The following is an 18,777-nucleotide window of genomic DNA, read 5'->3' as shown; positions in this document are numbered from 1 at the left end:
TCTGCATTTGGCTTAGTGGGTTACAGATTTTGCAGTCCTTTTCTAGTAATTTTCTATCTATGGGTTTTCAGTGTATATCATCTTAGTAAAAGTTTGTGCCTTCCCTTAGCATGGAGCCTCTTTCAGCTGAATATAACCAAGGCACTTCTTACAGGAAGAGGATGAATCTAAATCAATTTCCCTCCTGCGTTCAAAGGTTCCATTTCCCTTCACAGTCAATAATCTCAGGGTCAAGCTTGCTCCTAAAAATCTCCTCTCCAATCATATCTCCTCAGCCTTGAAAAGTCTGCCTAATGACCCTTCTGCACCATCGCCTGTGAATGTCACTGCCTCAAGCTGAAATCCTCATCACACCTTCGCGGTTTATGTACTCCTGGCCTCTCCAAATCCCACTGCTCCAATTCAGGCAGGAGCAGGGAGCCTGTTTTCTGTATTCTGCCAGGTACAAGGCAGCTTGGTCATGCTCACACATCTTTGGACACCTGTGGTAGCCGCTTTCTATCTTACAGGCTTGGATTGTTTCTCAGATCTCTATGGATTCTGTAACAACTTTGTGGATTGCACTTCCCACCCCTAACACACCTGGCATGGATGCATGCCAGAAGCAGAAGGTGTTCTTCTGCACTAACTTCTTATGCATGAGCATTTGCATGTGCCCACATACATACCAAATACCACTTCATGCATTCTGTTGCAAAACACATACATGACACAGGTGCACACATCAGAGAGGCAAGACAAAACTGCAGAGAGTCAGTCCTATGGTTGCTGCCACGTGATGTCTGGAATGGTCTGTGCACAAGCCAGTTTCACAAGCATGCTCGTGGAGGAATATGACAAGCCCTTGTGGTCCCTCCACCCTTCTGTTTAGCAATGCTGTCCTGCGGTCAGGTAGCTGGTACCAGAACCTCTTGTTCTGGTAGCTATCCTCACCTTTGAAGGAGCAACCTTCCTGGCTCCAAGGAGCATCTTTTTGTTGTATTTTTCTCCGCTGGCAACTGTTATCTTGCAGTCCTGCCCTTGCTGCTTAGAAAGGACTCTGTACTCAAAACCTGTCCAGCAGAATAAGATTGGTAATCTCACTTTCAGTCAGGTCCTCTGAGAGGCATTTTATCAGGGGGTTCAAAGTTTCTCTTGGGTCCCTTTGCAAAGGAGAAGGGGGGAGGGTGGTCAGGGCGAGCAGAATGACTGCAGGGAGGGGCAAAGGGTGGGGGAAGGTGAAAACAGCTGGAAAAGTCTTTGGAGCCCTGGTCTACCCATCCTTGTGGCATTGGCAGCTAGATACAGTAATACGGAAAACCAAACACACTCCTACGTCTCTCTAAAATCTTTTCAATATAGAAAATCGTGTAGAAAATTGGTTGGCAACCTTCAGTCTTGAAAGACTATGGTATAAGCCTACAGCACCCAGTACTCCCAGGCGGTCTCCCATCCAAGTACTAACCAGGCCTGACCCTGCTTAGCTTCCAGGATCAGATGAGATCGGGCATGTGCAGGGTTAGCATCATCATATTTCGGCTCCCAAGAGAATGGAAAGTGTCCTGTGCGCACCAAAACTTGCTTCTGCAGCAGCTGTAGTCCTGTAGCTGTGTCCCTGAGCTCCTATATACTCCTTCATGGTAAGCAGATCCACAAGTCAAAGAGCTCCTGCAGCAGGCCAGTTTACTCCCAGATCTGACACTGTGTTAAGGAGTGTCATGTATGTGTTCCTCGGCCCAGCATATATGACTTGCCAGTAGCTGCAGGAGCTGTAGCTGCACACCTGTGGTAGTGTCCCCAGCATCCCATGCAGGCAACAAGTCTGAGTAGATAGGAAAATGTAAAATCCCAGGAAATTTCTCGGCCCCCTCCTTTGGCTCCTGGGCCCCCTTTTTGACCCTGGTACAAATTACCCCTTTTACCCTCCTCTCCTAGGCCCTGTCTTCAGTTTTCTCCCCCACCTTCCCAAATACCTCCATTCTTATGCACCTAGTTCAAAGATGCCTTCTTCTACTGGCTGACTGGGGAGGAAACCAGATTAGCTCAGTTTTTTTCAGTCACCTTCTAACTTCTGTTCATCTAAATGCAACTGTTTACAAGACTTTCTTCTAACAACCATTTAAAGCCCTTTAATTCATCTCCTAAGCACAGTAACTGAAAGTAAACATACCTTTTCCGTGTTTGCCTATATTCTTTAATTGACTATCTTCTTTTCGAAAAGCTGAATCTTGTAGTTACTGGTAGCCTAATTTTTAGGCCCTTTGAGGTTGTTTGTGCTACTTTTCCGTGCGCACGATCCCCAAACCATGCTAAATTTGACCTCTTACTCTAGAAATACTGCAAATTCCCTCCACTGTACTCAATTTGAGTTATTGTCCATGTGTACATGACATGTAGGAACGAAAGGGTGCATGTGAATGAGCAGTGCTGGCAACAGCCCAGAATCAGTGCAGGGTGGTGAGTGCTAAAGGGTGTAAGGGAGGGAGAAACAGTCAAACGTGACATAAGAGTGGCCAAACCTGAGGAGTCTTTCCTAGGTTTGCCTTTCAATCACTGGTATCAGTACCACTAGTGAGTACTTCTCAGCATGGAGGGTAGTGCTTGACCCCAATGTTATGGTGACCGCAAGGCACCACTCTGCTCATTCAACTGCTGGAAATGGAGATGCCTGGGGAGGCAGTTCACAGTGGATAGGATGTGACTGTGCCTGACGGTTCCAAACATGAAGGTTTGGGAAAGGAGGGTGCAGAACAAAGGAGAGATCAGGATATAAGCAGCAATGGAAAAAGCCTGTCCTTTGCTGTTGGGTCAACTGTGGAGCATGCTGTCCACTCCTATGCACAGCTGCCATTTCTGGTGGCTGTGGTGATAGTCACAAAAACCGGTGCTTGCAAATCAAACAAACATGGATAAAACCATGCTTTAAACAGTCTAACAGTAAAGGTCTGCATCATCTTACCATGACACATGTTTATGGGATGGTCACATTTGGAATACTATCTTCAATTCTGGCCACCCTATCTAGGAAAGGATAACATGAAGGTATAGAAAAGCAACCAGCATAATCAAGCTGGCACCTTCCCAACGAAGAGAGGCATTTGGGCAATGCTCAGTATATAGAGCTGGCCCCTTTTGCTTCTGTAATGGCCCCCTTAGCTAGTTTTTAGGAGGTCACAGGAGGGGCCATGATAGTTCTGAAACTGCTAAAGTCAGGGAATGGGGATGTGGGTTTCACTGATGACCCCTCTACTTCTTCTCCCATAATTCAAGCACAGAAACTCTCTCTCTCTCTCTCTCTCTCTCTCTCTCTCTCTCTCTCTCTCTCTTTCTCTGTATCTGTGTGTTTTAGTTTAGAAAAAACGACTGCAAAGGAGAGCACAATAGAAGCTTATAAAAATGTGGTTGATACAGACAGAACGAAAAGATATTGAGGAACTTTTCTCCTTGCCCTATAATACTAGAAATTGAGGTGATTCTATGACACTGATTTGCAACAGTACAGGCTCAGTATTATATGAATATAATTCTTTATATTATTACATATTAAGCTTCAAGAAATTACAAGTACAATGTGGAGGGATTACCACTAGTTAGATGACTTTAAAAACTAGATAAACCTAAAGAAGGTGGATGCAGTTACCTGTAATATCTACATTAACCCTCCATGTTCAGAGGTAATGTACCTCTAAATACCAGATTCTGGGGACAGACAACAGAGGAGGACCTGTTTGTTTGTGATCTTATTCTGTGCAGAAGGCACAGAATCAGTAACACAATGCCTTAGTAGACACGCTTTTCTGCTCAGTTCCAGCAAGGCTCTTATGTTCTTATGACTGACACAGGCATTCATTCAAAACGGTTCTCCTCTTCCTGTCTTCCCACATTCCCCTGCCTGCACTCTTGATCCTGTCTTTCTATGAGCCCAGGCAAGTCCTCCCAAATGTGTGTGTAATCGGGGGAAAAAAAAGAAGGGTGAGCTAAAATAAAAAGCTCCCAAAGGGACGAATGGACGGAGGTGGGGCGGAGGGAGCTGGGCCACGTGACAGAGGAACACAGGCCTCCTTAGCGTGAGCTGTCACTGTGAATCGAGGACAGTTCATCTCAAGCTCACTCCTAATGATCCCGGGGAAGAGATTGGAGGGCGGGGGAGAAAACAGCACACAAAGAACCGGACCACAATAACCATCCAATAGGCACCACTGCTCTGGAGAGAAGAGCTTCAAAGCTCCTGGTCTCCCAAGACTCCACTGTGGCAGGAGCAGTTTGCCTCTCTTGTTCAGCAATGAAAGCCCCAGCGACCCCCTTGAGAATCAGAACTATTCCCCACCTTTAGGGTAGTCGTTCCTCACTGAATGAATGCCATTGTGGACCTGTCATTTGGCAGGCAAAGAAGCTTGGCCCCACATTTTCTCTAGAGATCTGAAATTGAAACATGGAGGTGGGAAAGAGTCACAAAGCCCATCGTACATATGAATGGACAGGCAGAGGGTTTAAACATGTGGTCTAAGACTGGGCCTTACCTAGTGAGCTTTCTAATGACTCTGTGGGTTCAAGTCCCAGAGCCCTCTGTAGTAACAGAAGGGAATGGGGTGGGCAACATTAGACCCTGTCCTTGGCAAGCACAAAGCCTCCAAAGCATACATGTATGGTATAAATACTAAGGGCCTGGTCTGGCTAATAAAGGAGTTCTGGCATCCCCTGGAGTCAGTAGAGGAAAGGCTTCTGTAGATACCAGAAATCACAGATTGAACCCTACTGCTCAGCTCCACCGGATCCTGAGCCCTGTGTTGGGCCTCGTGGCCCAACACGGGACTTCTTGATACTGCGCTGGTTCAAGAACCGCTGCAGAATTGATTAGCCCCACTGAGGAGCTACTTCCCCCAAGGAGCTGCTGCGGGTTGCCCAGCATGCATTGGATGCCGCTGTAGTCATTTTGGTGCTGCAGCAATCTCCTGTGACAGGCAGCAAAGGATTGGGCTGTTAGTGTAGCAGCTCTCAGTCTAGTGTTCTCAGTGTCTGCTTTCATTTTCCTGGCATTCTGTAGCAAAGCAAAAAAGCTGTGTTTTGCAAGAGAGGTGAGTCATGAGCACACGGAGAGGAAATTTGTGAACCATGGATAGGTGAAACCGCAGATATGGGGTGGACACATGTACCTACATGTGCCATGCACTTCATACTCCAAACCTAGGCTCCCTTCTCAATCATTCCAAACCAATTTTTATTTCCAGCTCCTGACCTCAGGAGCCTTGTGCTGGGATCAGGTCCCATCCAAGTCATTTCAACACCTGAGTCTCATCTCAAGAAACCATTCCAAATTTTTACATTTTTTAAAAAATTTGACAAACAAAATGCACCCGTCTTTCCCCTCTGGTCCTGACCATCTTCAGCCTTACTTCATGTACTGCCAGTGCCCAAGTCACTCTAACTCCTTCTCTCTCCAGCCAGCCATCCCCACTTCTGCTATTTGAAAAAAGCAGAGGGTGAGAACCAGCAAAAAGGAGGGGGAAGGAGTACTGCTAGCCTCTCTAGCTAAAGCAGCTACCATTCCCCTCTTCATTTGGCCTCCTTTTGCTGGTCTTTGCCCTGCTGCTCTTCTCAACCAGCAGGAGCGGTGCAGGCTGACTGGGGTCAGGAAAAGGAGGTGGAGGTGCTGCATGGGAGGGATGGTGGTGACAGCAGAAAAAGCACTGCAAAAGATGGTAGGGAACGGGGTGGGGTGAGGCACAAGGACTGAAGTGCATTCTGCTGTCCCCCAAAGGTACTGCTTGGCATTCAGCGTCCACTGGGGCCTACAGGAGGGCTACCTGCATTGGGACCTTGTATAGGAGAAACAAACTCCAGTTTGGTCTCTGTGACATCAGCACATGACCAAACGTGATAGGCTTCAAGCACAGTAATTTCACTATATTTTCTACAACATCACTGATTGGCTGGGATCAGTCTCTGAAGGGAAAAGAAGCCCTGAGGGTAACAACCTATCAAAGCAGGAGCAGATGGAGAAACAACGGCAAGCGTATATGCGTTTAAGAGTTTTTTGAGGAAATATTTCTGTCTCCCTGAAAGCACTACTTTCAAACCAAACATCTGGCACAGCCCTGATTCAATGGAGTCGTTACATTACAAACAAACATACACACAAATGTTATATCAAATGGGTGAGTTAAAAGAAAGGCCTCACTTCACTTGGCCTGTTAAGTATCTCAAACATGCTGGCTTACTTTTTAGACCAGGGGTTTCTCACACATTTAGCACCGGGACCCACTTTTTAGAATGAGAATCTGTCAGGGCCCACCGGAAGTGATGCCATGACCTGAAATGATGTCATCAAGCAGGAAAAAATTTTTAACAATCCTAGACTGCAGTCCTACCCACACTTTCCCAGCAGTAAGTCCCCACTGTTAAAAGAGTATACACAGTAGCTTGTTAAAAGTACAGGTCTGTAACATTTCCCCAAATGCAGTCACATACCGTGGTAGCATCAAGTCTAATAGATTAAAAATAAAATACTGAAACAAATACGGATCCACCTGAAATGGGCTTGCGACCCACCCACTGTTTGAGAAACACTGTTTTAGACATTGCAATATAGTACCTTAAATATGCATAAATGTGGATGAACATGAATATGTGATTGTTTATAATAGTTGTGGCAGACTGGGGTTTGGAATGGAGAGAATGACAAAATTACACACGTGTATGTGTGTGTATACAATATGTGTGTGTGTGTGTATACAATACAATACAATATATGTATTGTATGTAACTTGTGAAAAATGTACACATGTACAGACCAACAATCTGTGTACACCACACAGAGACTATATGCTCATAAAACAAAATATGTTCTAAAGACAAGAGTGACTGTTTGAACTGCATTCATCACATTCTATAGTTATTAGGAAGTATAAAGAGAACCACAACAAATGCTCCTAAAATATGTGGCTATTTGGCAGTTTTCAAGATATATACCCTGACAGGAGCAGACCTTTGTTGAGAATCTCCTCCTCAGTGCTTCTCTGCTGAAATCAGTTTGCCCACCCCTCTGAATATGGAAAACTGTAACCCTGGTGCTGGCCATTCTTAAGCAAGGCAAACCGACTGACTGCACCACTGGAATTCAACAACGGCTGACAAAGCTTTCTGACATTTGAGAAAGATTTTTGCCTTTGTCCAGCCTTTGAGGCTGCCTGAATTTCGGCATTTCAGACAAGTAATTCACATAGTTTACATTTTGTAAACTCCTCATATGCTTTCTTTGGAGACAGACAGGCTGGGGCATTGTTGTCACATTTGTTTTGAAATGCTGAAATACAGACTGGCAAGGACAGAAGTTGATAGGAACAGAAAAGATGCAGGGAAAGGAAGCGACAAGAGAAGAAGCAGTCAAGTGTAGAAAGAGAGGAGCTGTGACACTGAAAAGGTAAACGAGGAAGCTGAGAAAGGAGAGGAACTGGAAGATAGCAGAGGGTGAGAAGAAACAACAGACATAAGCTGGAGGACACCCCCAGACACAAGCTTCTTCTGGAGTATACATCATCTTCTGGGATGTGCCAAACTTTTCTTCTTCATTCTCTCAGCTATTTCCTGCGTGTTGATATGGCATGTTTGACACACTTGCCACAAAAACAGATGTGTGGTTTTTGCAAAGTGGATCCAATCCATTGTTATGGATTCCATGTGTCAGGGTATCTGAAATACGTTTAACCATACATTGTACTCCCCATTCAAAAAGGCAGAGGCAGATACATAACTGATTTAAGTCAGTTGTACGTTCTGTGCACAATTCAGCACCATCGTTTCAGATCATGTTGGAGAAGTGGGTCAAGATTATTTGCCAGACTTTAACAGCCCAATCTTATCCTCTTACACATACACCCCACTGGTGCAGCCATGTAAAAAAATGGGGGGGGGGGGAATTGTGAGGTATCAGAGGGGAAAAGAGATTTCAATCCCCTTACACCTCTGTAAGCCTCCTACTCTGCAATGGGTCTTCACTTTGCTGGCACATGTCCAAGGAGAGAAAGTGGGAGTAGGCTGCCAAAGGAGGGGATAGGATCTGGAACATGCCATCACGACTGGATCCACCCCTCCACAGCCTCCCTGCCCCTGTTCCACCCTCCCCTACCCCTCCTTCCTCTCCTGCTGGCTTATCTGCTCCGACAGGTGGCCAGCGATTTAGCAAAGCGCACATACCAGCGCTCCAGCAGCACACTACTTAGCACACTGCATCAGTGTGCTTTATGATCATTTTGCATCAGCCACTGGCAGCAGAATGTGTGTTCCATTGGCAACGGGGCCTGATATGATTGGGTGAAAGGCACAATCTTGGATAGAGTCTAGATTAAATTGCAAGAAAAGCAGCACATTTTAAGAAAAATCGTTATGGATTATTTAATAATAACTATAACATAACACTACTAAACAAAGGGAATTCGTGTTTTTTGGTATTTGAAGGTAGTATACAAAATAACTTAACTGATTATAACATAATCAGTGCGCAGAACCATTGAGCTAGCTAGCCAAAAAATAGATGTTGTAAGGGGGTAGTGGGTACTTACGTGTCTGGCACAAATGGCTTAATTGTGCATCATGTTTTTCATTCAAAAGCACAGACAGCAGTATAATATAGCTCTGAATCACTGCTGAACATTGCATGTGCAAGTGACTTAACTGCACAACAGCTTACATAATTAAGCTACTGTGGTGATCTTTTGCAGCTTCAACAAAAAAAAAATGTTTGCGATTCTCATCCACAAAAGCAAATACTGCATGAGGTTTTCGCTTTGGGAAAAGAAAATCACAGATATGAGCCACATCCTTATTTTTCCCCCACTTGTGCTTTAGCACTGCTCCTTAATATTAGCATTAGAGAAGCTGCAGCCTGCATGGAGCCACAGAATTCAAGAAGATGCTAGGTGGCTCTTTAGTTTTGTATTGGGTCTAATGGCCCCATGCCAAAGCCTGACAGGGGATTCTGTTCTTTGCAGTGAAGCACCTGTTCCTCTGATCTATGTCATTGGCTACTTCTCCCACTCCTGTAACTCCAGAGTAACTTTACCTCCAGAGTAACTCCTGCTTCTGATGTTTCCTCTCTTCCTACTGAGAATGCTCACTAAGCTTGGCACCATTGCTAAGGTCTACCCACTTGACTGGCAGATGGTGTTAGGGGTGGTGAGAAAGGGGACACACTGACTTGAAAAATCTCTTGAATACTAAAGACAACAAAAATAAGGTAGAATTACCTTGTAGGATTCTGAGAATGTAAAGGGAGAATACCAACAGGGCTGTTCAAGACATTTTGGTATCTAAATTCTGCTCCCCACTATATTTAGAACTGATGTCAGGTTTTAGAGTGTTCAAAGTGATGCTCAAACACTATCTTGTTGCACTCTTCATAACAGCCCTTTAAGGCAAGCCAGCATTATTATCCTATATTGCAAATGAGGTTGATAGAAAGCCATGCCTAAGTTTGCCTAGTGAGTCCATGGCAGAGACAAAAGCCAAAACAAGGGCTTTCTGATTTGTAGACTAGTTTCTTAGTCCCTTACACAAACTCTCCCTACACACTTATTGACACGGAGCACAATCCACCAGATTGTTCTTCTGAACAAGCCCCACCTGCATGAACAAGAGTTCATTGTTCATGAACAACAGCATTGTGGTGGTCTTATGCAGCTCCTATTCATTTCGATGAAGCTTGTGCAGGAGAACCTCCCAAAGGACTATGTGCATGTAATGTTACAAATCAGTCTTCTGCCATACTGCCACTCTAGGCAGTACCCTATGGCCACCATCAGAGGTGCTATGTCTCTTTGCATCATCTGAATACCAGCAGAAAAGGGAGGAAAAGAAAAATGGAAAGCAAAACAGAGGAAGAGGAGAAGGCAAAGCATGGAATGGGAATCAACCAACAGCATTCCTCACCTGATTGGCTGGTGCTAACATTGATGGCAGCATGCTGTGGGGCATCTGGGCTTAGCTCAGTCACAAGGTTGACTGCTTGGATCTCGAAGGTGTACTGCACTCGGGCCAGGAGATTGGAGACTTGCACCCGGCTCTCTGTCAACCCCACCTGGCGTGGCTCGAATTGGACACTGTCCCCACACCGCACACAAGGCCCCGGGGATCCTGTTGGGCACACCTTGCAGATGACATTGAAGAAAACATCTTTACGGCCCCCTAGGTCCTTTGGGAGGCGCCAGGTCAGCAGGACATTGGAACCAATTATTTCATAGCTGAGGTCACGGGGCGCTGATGGGGTGCCTATTTTAAAAAAAACAAAACCGACATGAGATCCTGAAAAGCTTAGATGACAGAGAATAAGAGAGAAAGAAAGAGAAGGGCATATAGGAGCAATAGGATGGTAACATATTTTGTGACATCTATGCACTGCCTGCCTAGAGTAGCTTTCTTACAAGAATAAAAGTTCAGAAAAAAGGCATGTGAGAAGACTGTAACTTTAAGAGAGAGTGGTCCAGACTTTCATCTCTCATGGCACCCACTGTGTTAACAGTCCTAGTCAGAGAGTTCTGCTCAGAGGGAGTTCTGATTTCCTTTACCCCAAGCGTACAGAAGGAAAAAACCACCTTCTTTTGCAAATCAACAGTCAGTTGATTTGAGTGTTTATTATAGTTTCAATAATTATATTATTGAAATATTATAGTTTCAATAAGTATCAATTTGCTGCTGTTTTTTTTTTTTCTAGCATCCTAAGGGTCCAATTCAACTTTCCAGCTCTGCTGTAGCCACAATACAGCCCCATGGAAAGGGAACACATGTTCCCATACCTTAAGAAGGTCCTAGTGAAGCCACTAGGCCTTTTCAGCCACACTAGACGCTGTTCCAGAACCACCTTTCAGAGCGCGATACCATAGTCTTTCGAGACTGAAGGTTGCCAACTACTACTAGTGACTGCCTCTACACCACAGGATGCAGCGTATACCCTATTGGCACAGTAGCACCAGCAATGGAAAATTGGATAGGATTGGGTCCTAATTCATTTTAGAGTTGGGTTAGACACTGCAGCTGCTGTAACATAAACCATTACTCACCACATGACCTGATGCCATTTGGGCTTCCCTGCCCTAATAGCAGCAGCCAGTAATATCGCATCGGGGGGACAAGAACTTGCAACTTCATGATGTCATGGTGTATGGTTAGCATTCCTAGATCTTATTGGGTGAAAGGAGGATGAGAAGGAGACACAGAGACGATTCTTTTAGCAGGATCCCTGCATCTGCAGCAAGGTCTAATCTCACCTGTAGAGTGCTCCATTTTTAAATTGCATTAATGTGTTTTCACTTGTTTTAAGTCCCCCTGTGTACAGTAGAAGACAGTGACTAAATAGAACAGTGACAACCAGAATGTATTGTATAAAAAATGTGAAAGGAGAGAAATGCTTCTTCCTCTCTCATGTTATTAGAACTTGGAATCACCCAATAAAACCTACTGGCAGTAGATTCAGGATTGTTAAAAGAAAGTACCTCTTTGCACAGCACATGACTGATTTACACAATTCACTGCTATGAAATGTGCTGCTGGCAGTTAAGTTAGATGGCTTTACGAAAGGGCTTAGACAAATCCATGGAGAATTCTATCAAGGGCTATTAGCCATGCAACAAAATGAAGCCACTGTGCATCGTGGCAGTACATAGTTCTGATCATAAGATCAGAGCAAACAACAGGAGAAGGCTGTCATGATCATGCCCTACATGTAAGGAGGCATCTGGCTGGCATTGTTGGAAAGAGAATGCAGGATTAGACAGACCCTTGGTCTGACCCAGCCAAACAATTCTGTATCTTCAGTCATTCAAATATTCTCATTTCTGGCAAAGCATTCCTGTTTCAATCTGCCATTCACAATTATTGGCTTTGCAAAGTATAATCGGAACATCAGGCAACCCCCACAACACAGTCCAACACCACCAGACCCTGTGGCATCAAAAAGGAAAAATTCTGTACCAACGCTATGCCCCAAACATAGGACAACGGTTGACCAACCGTTTGTCCACCAGATGCCTTCGAGGATGGCTTTGAAAAGCCAATAGTGGAGGGAAAGCAGCCTTTGGAAGATGAATCATACCTGGTGCTTGGTCACACAAACATTTGTGTGCAAATTGGCAGTTCCATTATGGAATTGTTACGGCAGCGGTTCTCAAAGTGGGTCATTGTGACACCCCAGCCAGAGAGCCCTGGCCCCCGCCCCCCCTACGGGTGGGGAGGGAGGGAGGGAGAAAGGCAGCAATGCGATCTGCTGGATCATGCTGCTTTGGAGGGGCGCAGGGCTTGCTGCCACTTATCAGAGCCTGCAGCAGCCTCCCAGGGGTGCAGGGCTCCCCACACTGCAGAGCCAGTAAAAATAGCAATCGCAACCACTTCCAGTTTTGCAAACGCAAAACTGGAAGTGGTCACAATCGCAATTTTGAGGGACTCCACAGCGAGGAGAGTGCTGCAAATGCTGGCACAAGGGCTCCCTGTACCCTTGGGAGACTGCTGCAGGCTCTTGTAAGTGGCAGTAAGCCCCTGCGCCCCCTCCAAAGCAGCGCGATCCAGCAGATCATGTCACTGCCTTCCCCCCATCCCCGCACACGCTTACTGTGGCTCAAACTCTCCCTGATAATTTGGGCACTGCTGGGCTATGGAAACACTTATGTATGTGCTTCAGCTGAGCAGGACCGGACAGGAGAAAGGAATGAGGGAAGAACCAGAGGCAGTAAACAGAAGCAAGAGGATGAAGGAGCTATAGAGGAAGTGAGCACTGAGGAAAAGGAAATTAAGCCATTTTTGCCTGGCCAGCAGGGGTACACATTTGGTCCCTGTTGCATATATGCAATGTTGGGCAGAAACTGTCCGACGCTGGGGGAAGGCCACAGGAAGGCAAAGGGGCCTAACAGAAGACTGTTGGGAGCTGGGACCAAGGGAAAGGAAGGTAAGGCAAATCCCCTCCCCACCTTAGTCATTCCCAGGTACTTACTGGTGCAGGGGGCATCAGAGGTGTCAGATGAGGAACGGTAGTATCGGGTCAGGCAGGCACATTCACTGGAGCCTGTTGTGGAAGAATAGCTGTGGGCAGGACAAGGACTGCAGGGAGCATCTCCCACCGATGCCTTGAAGGTGCCAATGGTGCAAGCTAAAGGTACAAAGGGGGGTGGAAAAAGAGATAAAGCCATGAAATCTTAGTAGTCCAAGGATATCCTTTCATGTGTAGGTTCTATTCATTGGGCTAGCAAACAAAATGACCCTTCCAATGAATTGCCCACAGCAGGTTACACAACTGTAAAAGACAAAGAAACCTTTGAATGGGAGAAGACCCAAATGAATGGGACCCAAACTGAATGGGAGAAGACCCAAATGAATCTCTAGTCTGTTTGATTTCAGTTGGTCGGTTGTGACCAAAATTGTCATAACATACCTCAGATGGGCCAGAGAAAGGGAAAGGAGAAGGAGAGACACAGAACGAAAGCCAAGAGGGAAGGAGAGTGAGAGAGGGATCTAGGTAACTAGATAGAGTCAAAGTAGAAATGATACAGAAGATAAACAATACAAAGATCAGAGGTACCAAGTTGAAGGCTGAGGTTAAAGATGGTACCCGATCCTTAACCCTAGCACATAATACCCTAGCAAATAACAAAAATATGGCAACCACCCACTCCACAACCAAAAGAACTATAAAATGGGCCATAGCGAAAAAGGTGAGTAGGGAAACACCCAGAGCCCCCCCCCCCCATTTTCAAGCTGAAATAGTTCTAAAAATAACTTTTGGCTCAGCTTCAGAATTATTAACCACATGGAGTGTCCATCTGGATTTACATGTCTTTGCTATAAATCCATGTTATGTTATTATATCAAACAGCTGTGTGTGATCTGACTTGGCTGGCCGGAATCTGCCCTAAAGCCTGAAGTTTCTCCTTGTGCCTGTCAGAAATGGCTTCCAGGACATGCTGATATTTCTGTCAAGCAAGCAAGATCTGATTGTCTGTGTAATCGAAGTTTACTTTAGCTCAGGGTCCTGTTTGCTAAAGAGAGATTATTCTCGCTGCTTTCCGTGAAGGAATCATGCAGTGCTCTTTCGTTTGGTCATGCACTGATCAAAGGTATATTTGGGGAAAGGCACCGTAAAACTGGACCATTCCTGTAAAACTAGTCTTTCTTCTAGTTAAACTGTTGAGGACTCTTCCACTGCATCCTAACATTCATTTAATAAGTGAAGATGCTCATCAGCAGGAAGGCATTTGTTCAGCCTTCTCACTCAAGAACATCCTTCTCGGTTATTTGCAGATTACAGTTTGAGTTTATTATTTGTTTCCTTACAGTTCATGTAGGCAATTTCAATGTTATCTGAAAGCTGACTCATAAATTCCAATGCAAAATGTAAACTCACAACACAAGCATGGAAAACTGTACACTGTATTCTTTGGCAATAGAAAGCTGTGGATGGAGCCAGCAGTGTTTTAAATGAGCCACCAGGAGTCTCTGCCTGTATGCTTGCTTGTGTGTATCTCCTTCCATTAAGAGGTTGTGAGCCAGGCAGCCCAAAGGACTCTAGACTGAAAGAACACACATCATCTCCCTCCTTTGCATCAATCCATGGGAAAAACACATATCTATCATCTGTTCGGCTTCACATATGTTATACATATGCAAGTTTGCCACGTATATTTAAACAAGTAAGATTTAGGAGAGGATTACATAATGCAAGTTTCTTTCTCTAGACATGCGATAATTCTGTTAGATAGACTTCCAAGCTAAATCTATTATCCTTGGTTCTGGAGACACTTTTCTGCACACAGAACAAAATTCAAACTTAGACTTGGGAGGGTAGATTCTCCTCCACAAACACAGATTGTGCTTTGTAGGTTGCTGCTTTTTCTGATCTTTGGAACTGAGTTTCACTAAACTACATACTTGAAGATGAAGGAACAAAAGCAAACCTAGCCATTCCTGAAAATGGGTGATGGGAGCAATATTTGAAATTTCAGAGACAATTTCCAGTATCTAAAATCATCAGCAAATTCCAGTAGTGCATATAAATTATAATGTCAGAAATCAACATTGATTTTGCTCAGGGGAATGCAGAATATAGACTGGCAGGATTTAGAGATAGAAAAAAGTTTTAAGTGAAGTAAAAACCAAATCTATAAACATGACCCTTCAAGGTCTACACTTTGGGAATGGAGTTTGAAGGTTCAGGCAATATTTTTAAAACTGCCAGTTTTGCAAGCATTGCTTCTGGCAAGGGATAAAGCTTTTATTTTGTTTTTCTGAACTGCCACATAATTCTCTTTTTTCATAACTGAGACGTGGGGAGGGGAGAGTGAAAGCTTGGAAAAACATGAATTAAAAAGAAAAACTAATACTCTTTTTTTTAGTCAGCAGCTAGAAATGTTTCACGTTGTCTGTAGAGTAATCAGGTGCCGTGTCAAAATGGAAAATTAGGGTGCAAGTGCAACCAAAAATCTGCTTCTCTTGCTCTCAGATGGCATACAACTTGGAAAAAAGAGTCCAGGCACAAGACAGGTATCATTTCTGCCAGATAAACCTCACACACACACACACACACACACACACACACACACACAGTACTGTATTTAGGAATTGCCTCTCCATAATAAACAAAACAAAAAGTGTTCTAAGAGATGTGCAATAAGAACACTGCAGTTGCAAAACTTACAGCCCAATCCTATGGGCCCACTATGCCTTTGGCATTCTGGCAGCACAGCATGCTCTATGGCAGTGTTTCTCAACCAGTGGGACAAGTACCCGTGGTACTTGAGGTGGTGTCTGGTGGTATGTGCAGACACCTGCTGCCCAGTAGCAAGACCAGGAAGCAGAGAAGGACCATTTTAGCTGGAATCACTGAGAGCTGGCTGGTAGGAGTCTCAACCAGCTGTTGCTTTGGGATCAGTACAGGTCAAGGGATTCCCAAAACATGGACTGCAGGGGATGGAAAGTGCAGAAACCACCGAACACAATTATGTACCCTAAGATTGTAAGCCAATTTGAGATTCCTTTTTAGGATGAGAAAGGAGGGGTATTAAGGGCCCAATCCTATGGGCCCACAGCACCTGTGCAGAGCTCCAGCTCCAGCACTAGGTGTTGTAAATGTGCCATAAAGCATGTTTACAGCACCATGTGAGGAGGGGCTCTGGAAGGACTTCGCCCAGACACAGTTGAGAGTGCTGGAAGGTGGGGCGGGTGTTCGGGGAGGAGGGGAAGTGTTCTAGGGTGGGGTGGGGGGAGGAACTGACCCATAGGGGTTGGGACCGCAGAGACCTCCTCTGCTGGAGCTGATCCTCCATGTGAGACTGAAAAGCCTGACACGGAAGTTCTTAAGTCTGCGCTGGTGGAATACCCAGCATGGACTTGAGATGCCTCATTGTGAGGCCTGGTTTTCCCCCAAGGAAACCTTCAGTGGCTTCCTGGAGCCTGTAAGATACAGAGGTCACAATTTTGGCACCACTGTTCCTCCAGGCACTGGGAACCATTGGATTGGGTTGTCAATCTATCTAAAATAGATTGTGTTGCAATACGTATTGTCTGAGAAGAAGCATTTATTCCTTTCTCAGGATTGGAAGGCCTCTTTTGCCCTGACCACTTGCAGTGGTTATTAGTGAGTGTAATAAAAGTAATTTGAAAACATTTCAAATTTGCTCATCAGTTAATTAGGGACACTTTGTTTTTTAATCAAAAAGAGTTTAATCAATTAATCTATGCCAGTGTTTCTCAAACTGTGCGTCAGGACCCACTTGGTGGGTCGCAAGCCAGTTTCAGGTGCTTCCCCATTCATTTCAATATTTTATTTTTAATTTATTAGACTTGATGCTACCATGGTATGTGACTGCATTTGGGGAAATGTTACAGATCTGTACTTTTAACAGGCTACTATGTATATGCTTTTAACAATGATAGTATATGGGACTTACTTTTGGGTAAGTGTGGGTAAAATTGCAGTCTAGGATTGCTAAAAATTTTTCCTGCTTGATGACATCACTTCCGGTCATGACATTACTTCTGGTGGGTTCCAAGAGATTCTCATTCTAAAAAGTGGGTCCCTGTGCAAAAAGCTTGATTAACACTGATCTATTTTTAATAATAAAAATAAAATTTTTAAAACTCTATGAAAAAGACTTGAAAAGCCAGAAGACCAAGACCGAATGATTAGTACAAGAAAGTCACTCTGAACTACTCCTTCAGACCCCTTTCAGAAATAGGAAGGCCAACAGATTTTGTAACACTTGGCCAAACAGCTTCAACCAGGCAGGCTCCCTTAGGAAGCACCCATAATTCAATGGCAAAGCACCAGCAGTATTTTGCACAAAGAAGCTCCTAATTTCAACCCCTGACATTTTAAAAAGAGTCTCAGCCAGCTGGGCTGGGAAAGATCAGTGCCTGAGTCCTTGGAGAGCTGATCTCAATCAGATAACAGTGGCCACAGACCAATAGCCTGATTCAATATAAGGCAGCTCCAATTGTCCTTAGGTTCAAGTTCCAGAGAGGCATAACAGAGAAGAAGGAACTTGGTGCCACTGTTCATGTCTCCATTAATTAACAGAGGACTTCCTGTACTGATCTTAAAATGCAGCGAGGGATACGTGCAAAACAAGCGGTCCTTCAGAAACTCTGGACTCAGGCCTTTTATAGCTCAAACTCAGTAATTAGACACACTAGGGAATATTCTCAAAGATCATTAGCACTGGTGTCACTCATATTAAGAGGCAGGAATTTAGGAAACGATATAAAAACTGCAATAAACATTCTGTGTGAGTCAATTGGCACTGGATGGTCACCACATAGACATGCTGTCTTCTCATTCCAGATCGGACTTGATCCACAACTTTCCTGGAATTGGTGACAGATTACAATTTTTTTTTTTTCAGAGAGCTGAAAGTGGTACGACGCAGACATCCTTATCCAGGATGCATTCTTCTTGTTCTGTCTTCTCTCCACACAAATTTTGCTCGTAGTATTTCAAAAACCCGCAACACCTTTTTTTCGAAAGACAAAATGAATGGGTACGCTAGGAGAAATGACAGACCTATCACAGCATCTTCACCTCTCATAAATCTGTCATCTCTCTCCAGCCACAAGAAACTTGCTGAAAAAACCCAATCAACTCTGGCATGAAACACAGGAGGTTTTTTTTTTTGGGTGTGTGTGTGTGTGTGTGTGTGTGTGTGTGTGTGTGTGTGTGTAGTGACTCTCCAAAGCCAATTGACCTAAATGTCAGGTATATTGCCAGTCTGTCCACTGGAAATGGTTGAGCTGAAAAGCCGCCTTAATTGGGCCATTATTGGCTCAAGCAACCTTGTTAAAATTAATCCAAATTAAAATTAATTTAATAGCCATATAATGGACATGGGCAAAAATAATCCAAACAGTAGCAGGAGGCTTATATCACTATTAGAACCAAGTACAAGTCACAGGCAAGCTGTGGAGTTGTGACTTCAACTGGATCATAATGCAAGTATTCTGCGGCTGCTATTGCTTGGCTCTTTTTTAATAGACTCAACAGAGCTGACTGTATTTGTTGAGGTCAGGAATGAAACTTCTCAGTCCACAGGCTTCTCTACTCATTCCGGAGTTCATGGGTCCAGGAACAGCATCAAAGGGCAGCTGTGCTGGGAAAGGTGATTCTACAAATAGTAGTCAGTAAGTGCTCACTTTCACTGGTTCCAGATCAAACAGACCATGTTTTGAGCACCATTTTTTTTTTAAGTGCCTGGAAAAAAAAACTGAATTTTTCCATCATTTAGAGCCAGGAGTCAAATCAGCAGCCAGATGAGAAACTGGAGGGTTCAT

At 44.4% G+C, this 18,777-nt stretch overlaps 1 protein-coding gene across 1 annotated transcript in view; it reads right to left on the bottom strand.

The window, feature by feature from the left end:
* The window catches only part of LOC136641790 (ephrin type-B receptor 5), a 156,515-nt gene that overhangs the window by 30,350 nt on the left and 107,388 nt on the right, over positions 1–18,777 (bottom strand). Inside the window, exons 5-6 of the mRNA XM_066617821.1 lie at positions 12,953–13,108; positions 9,904–10,242 (exon numbers count right to left, since the gene is read on the bottom strand). Coding sequence (XP_066473918.1) covers positions 9,904–10,242; positions 12,953–13,108 — 495 coding nt within the window. The remainder of the gene's footprint in view (positions 1–9,903; positions 10,243–12,952; positions 13,109–18,777) is intronic.

This window comes from Tiliqua scincoides, chromosome 2, assembly GCF_035046505.1.
Source record: "Tiliqua scincoides isolate rTilSci1 chromosome 2, rTilSci1.hap2, whole genome shotgun sequence".
NCBI lineage: Eukaryota > Metazoa > Chordata > Lepidosauria > Squamata > Scincidae > Tiliqua > Tiliqua scincoides.
This window is presented reverse-complemented; position numbering and strand designations above follow the sequence as displayed.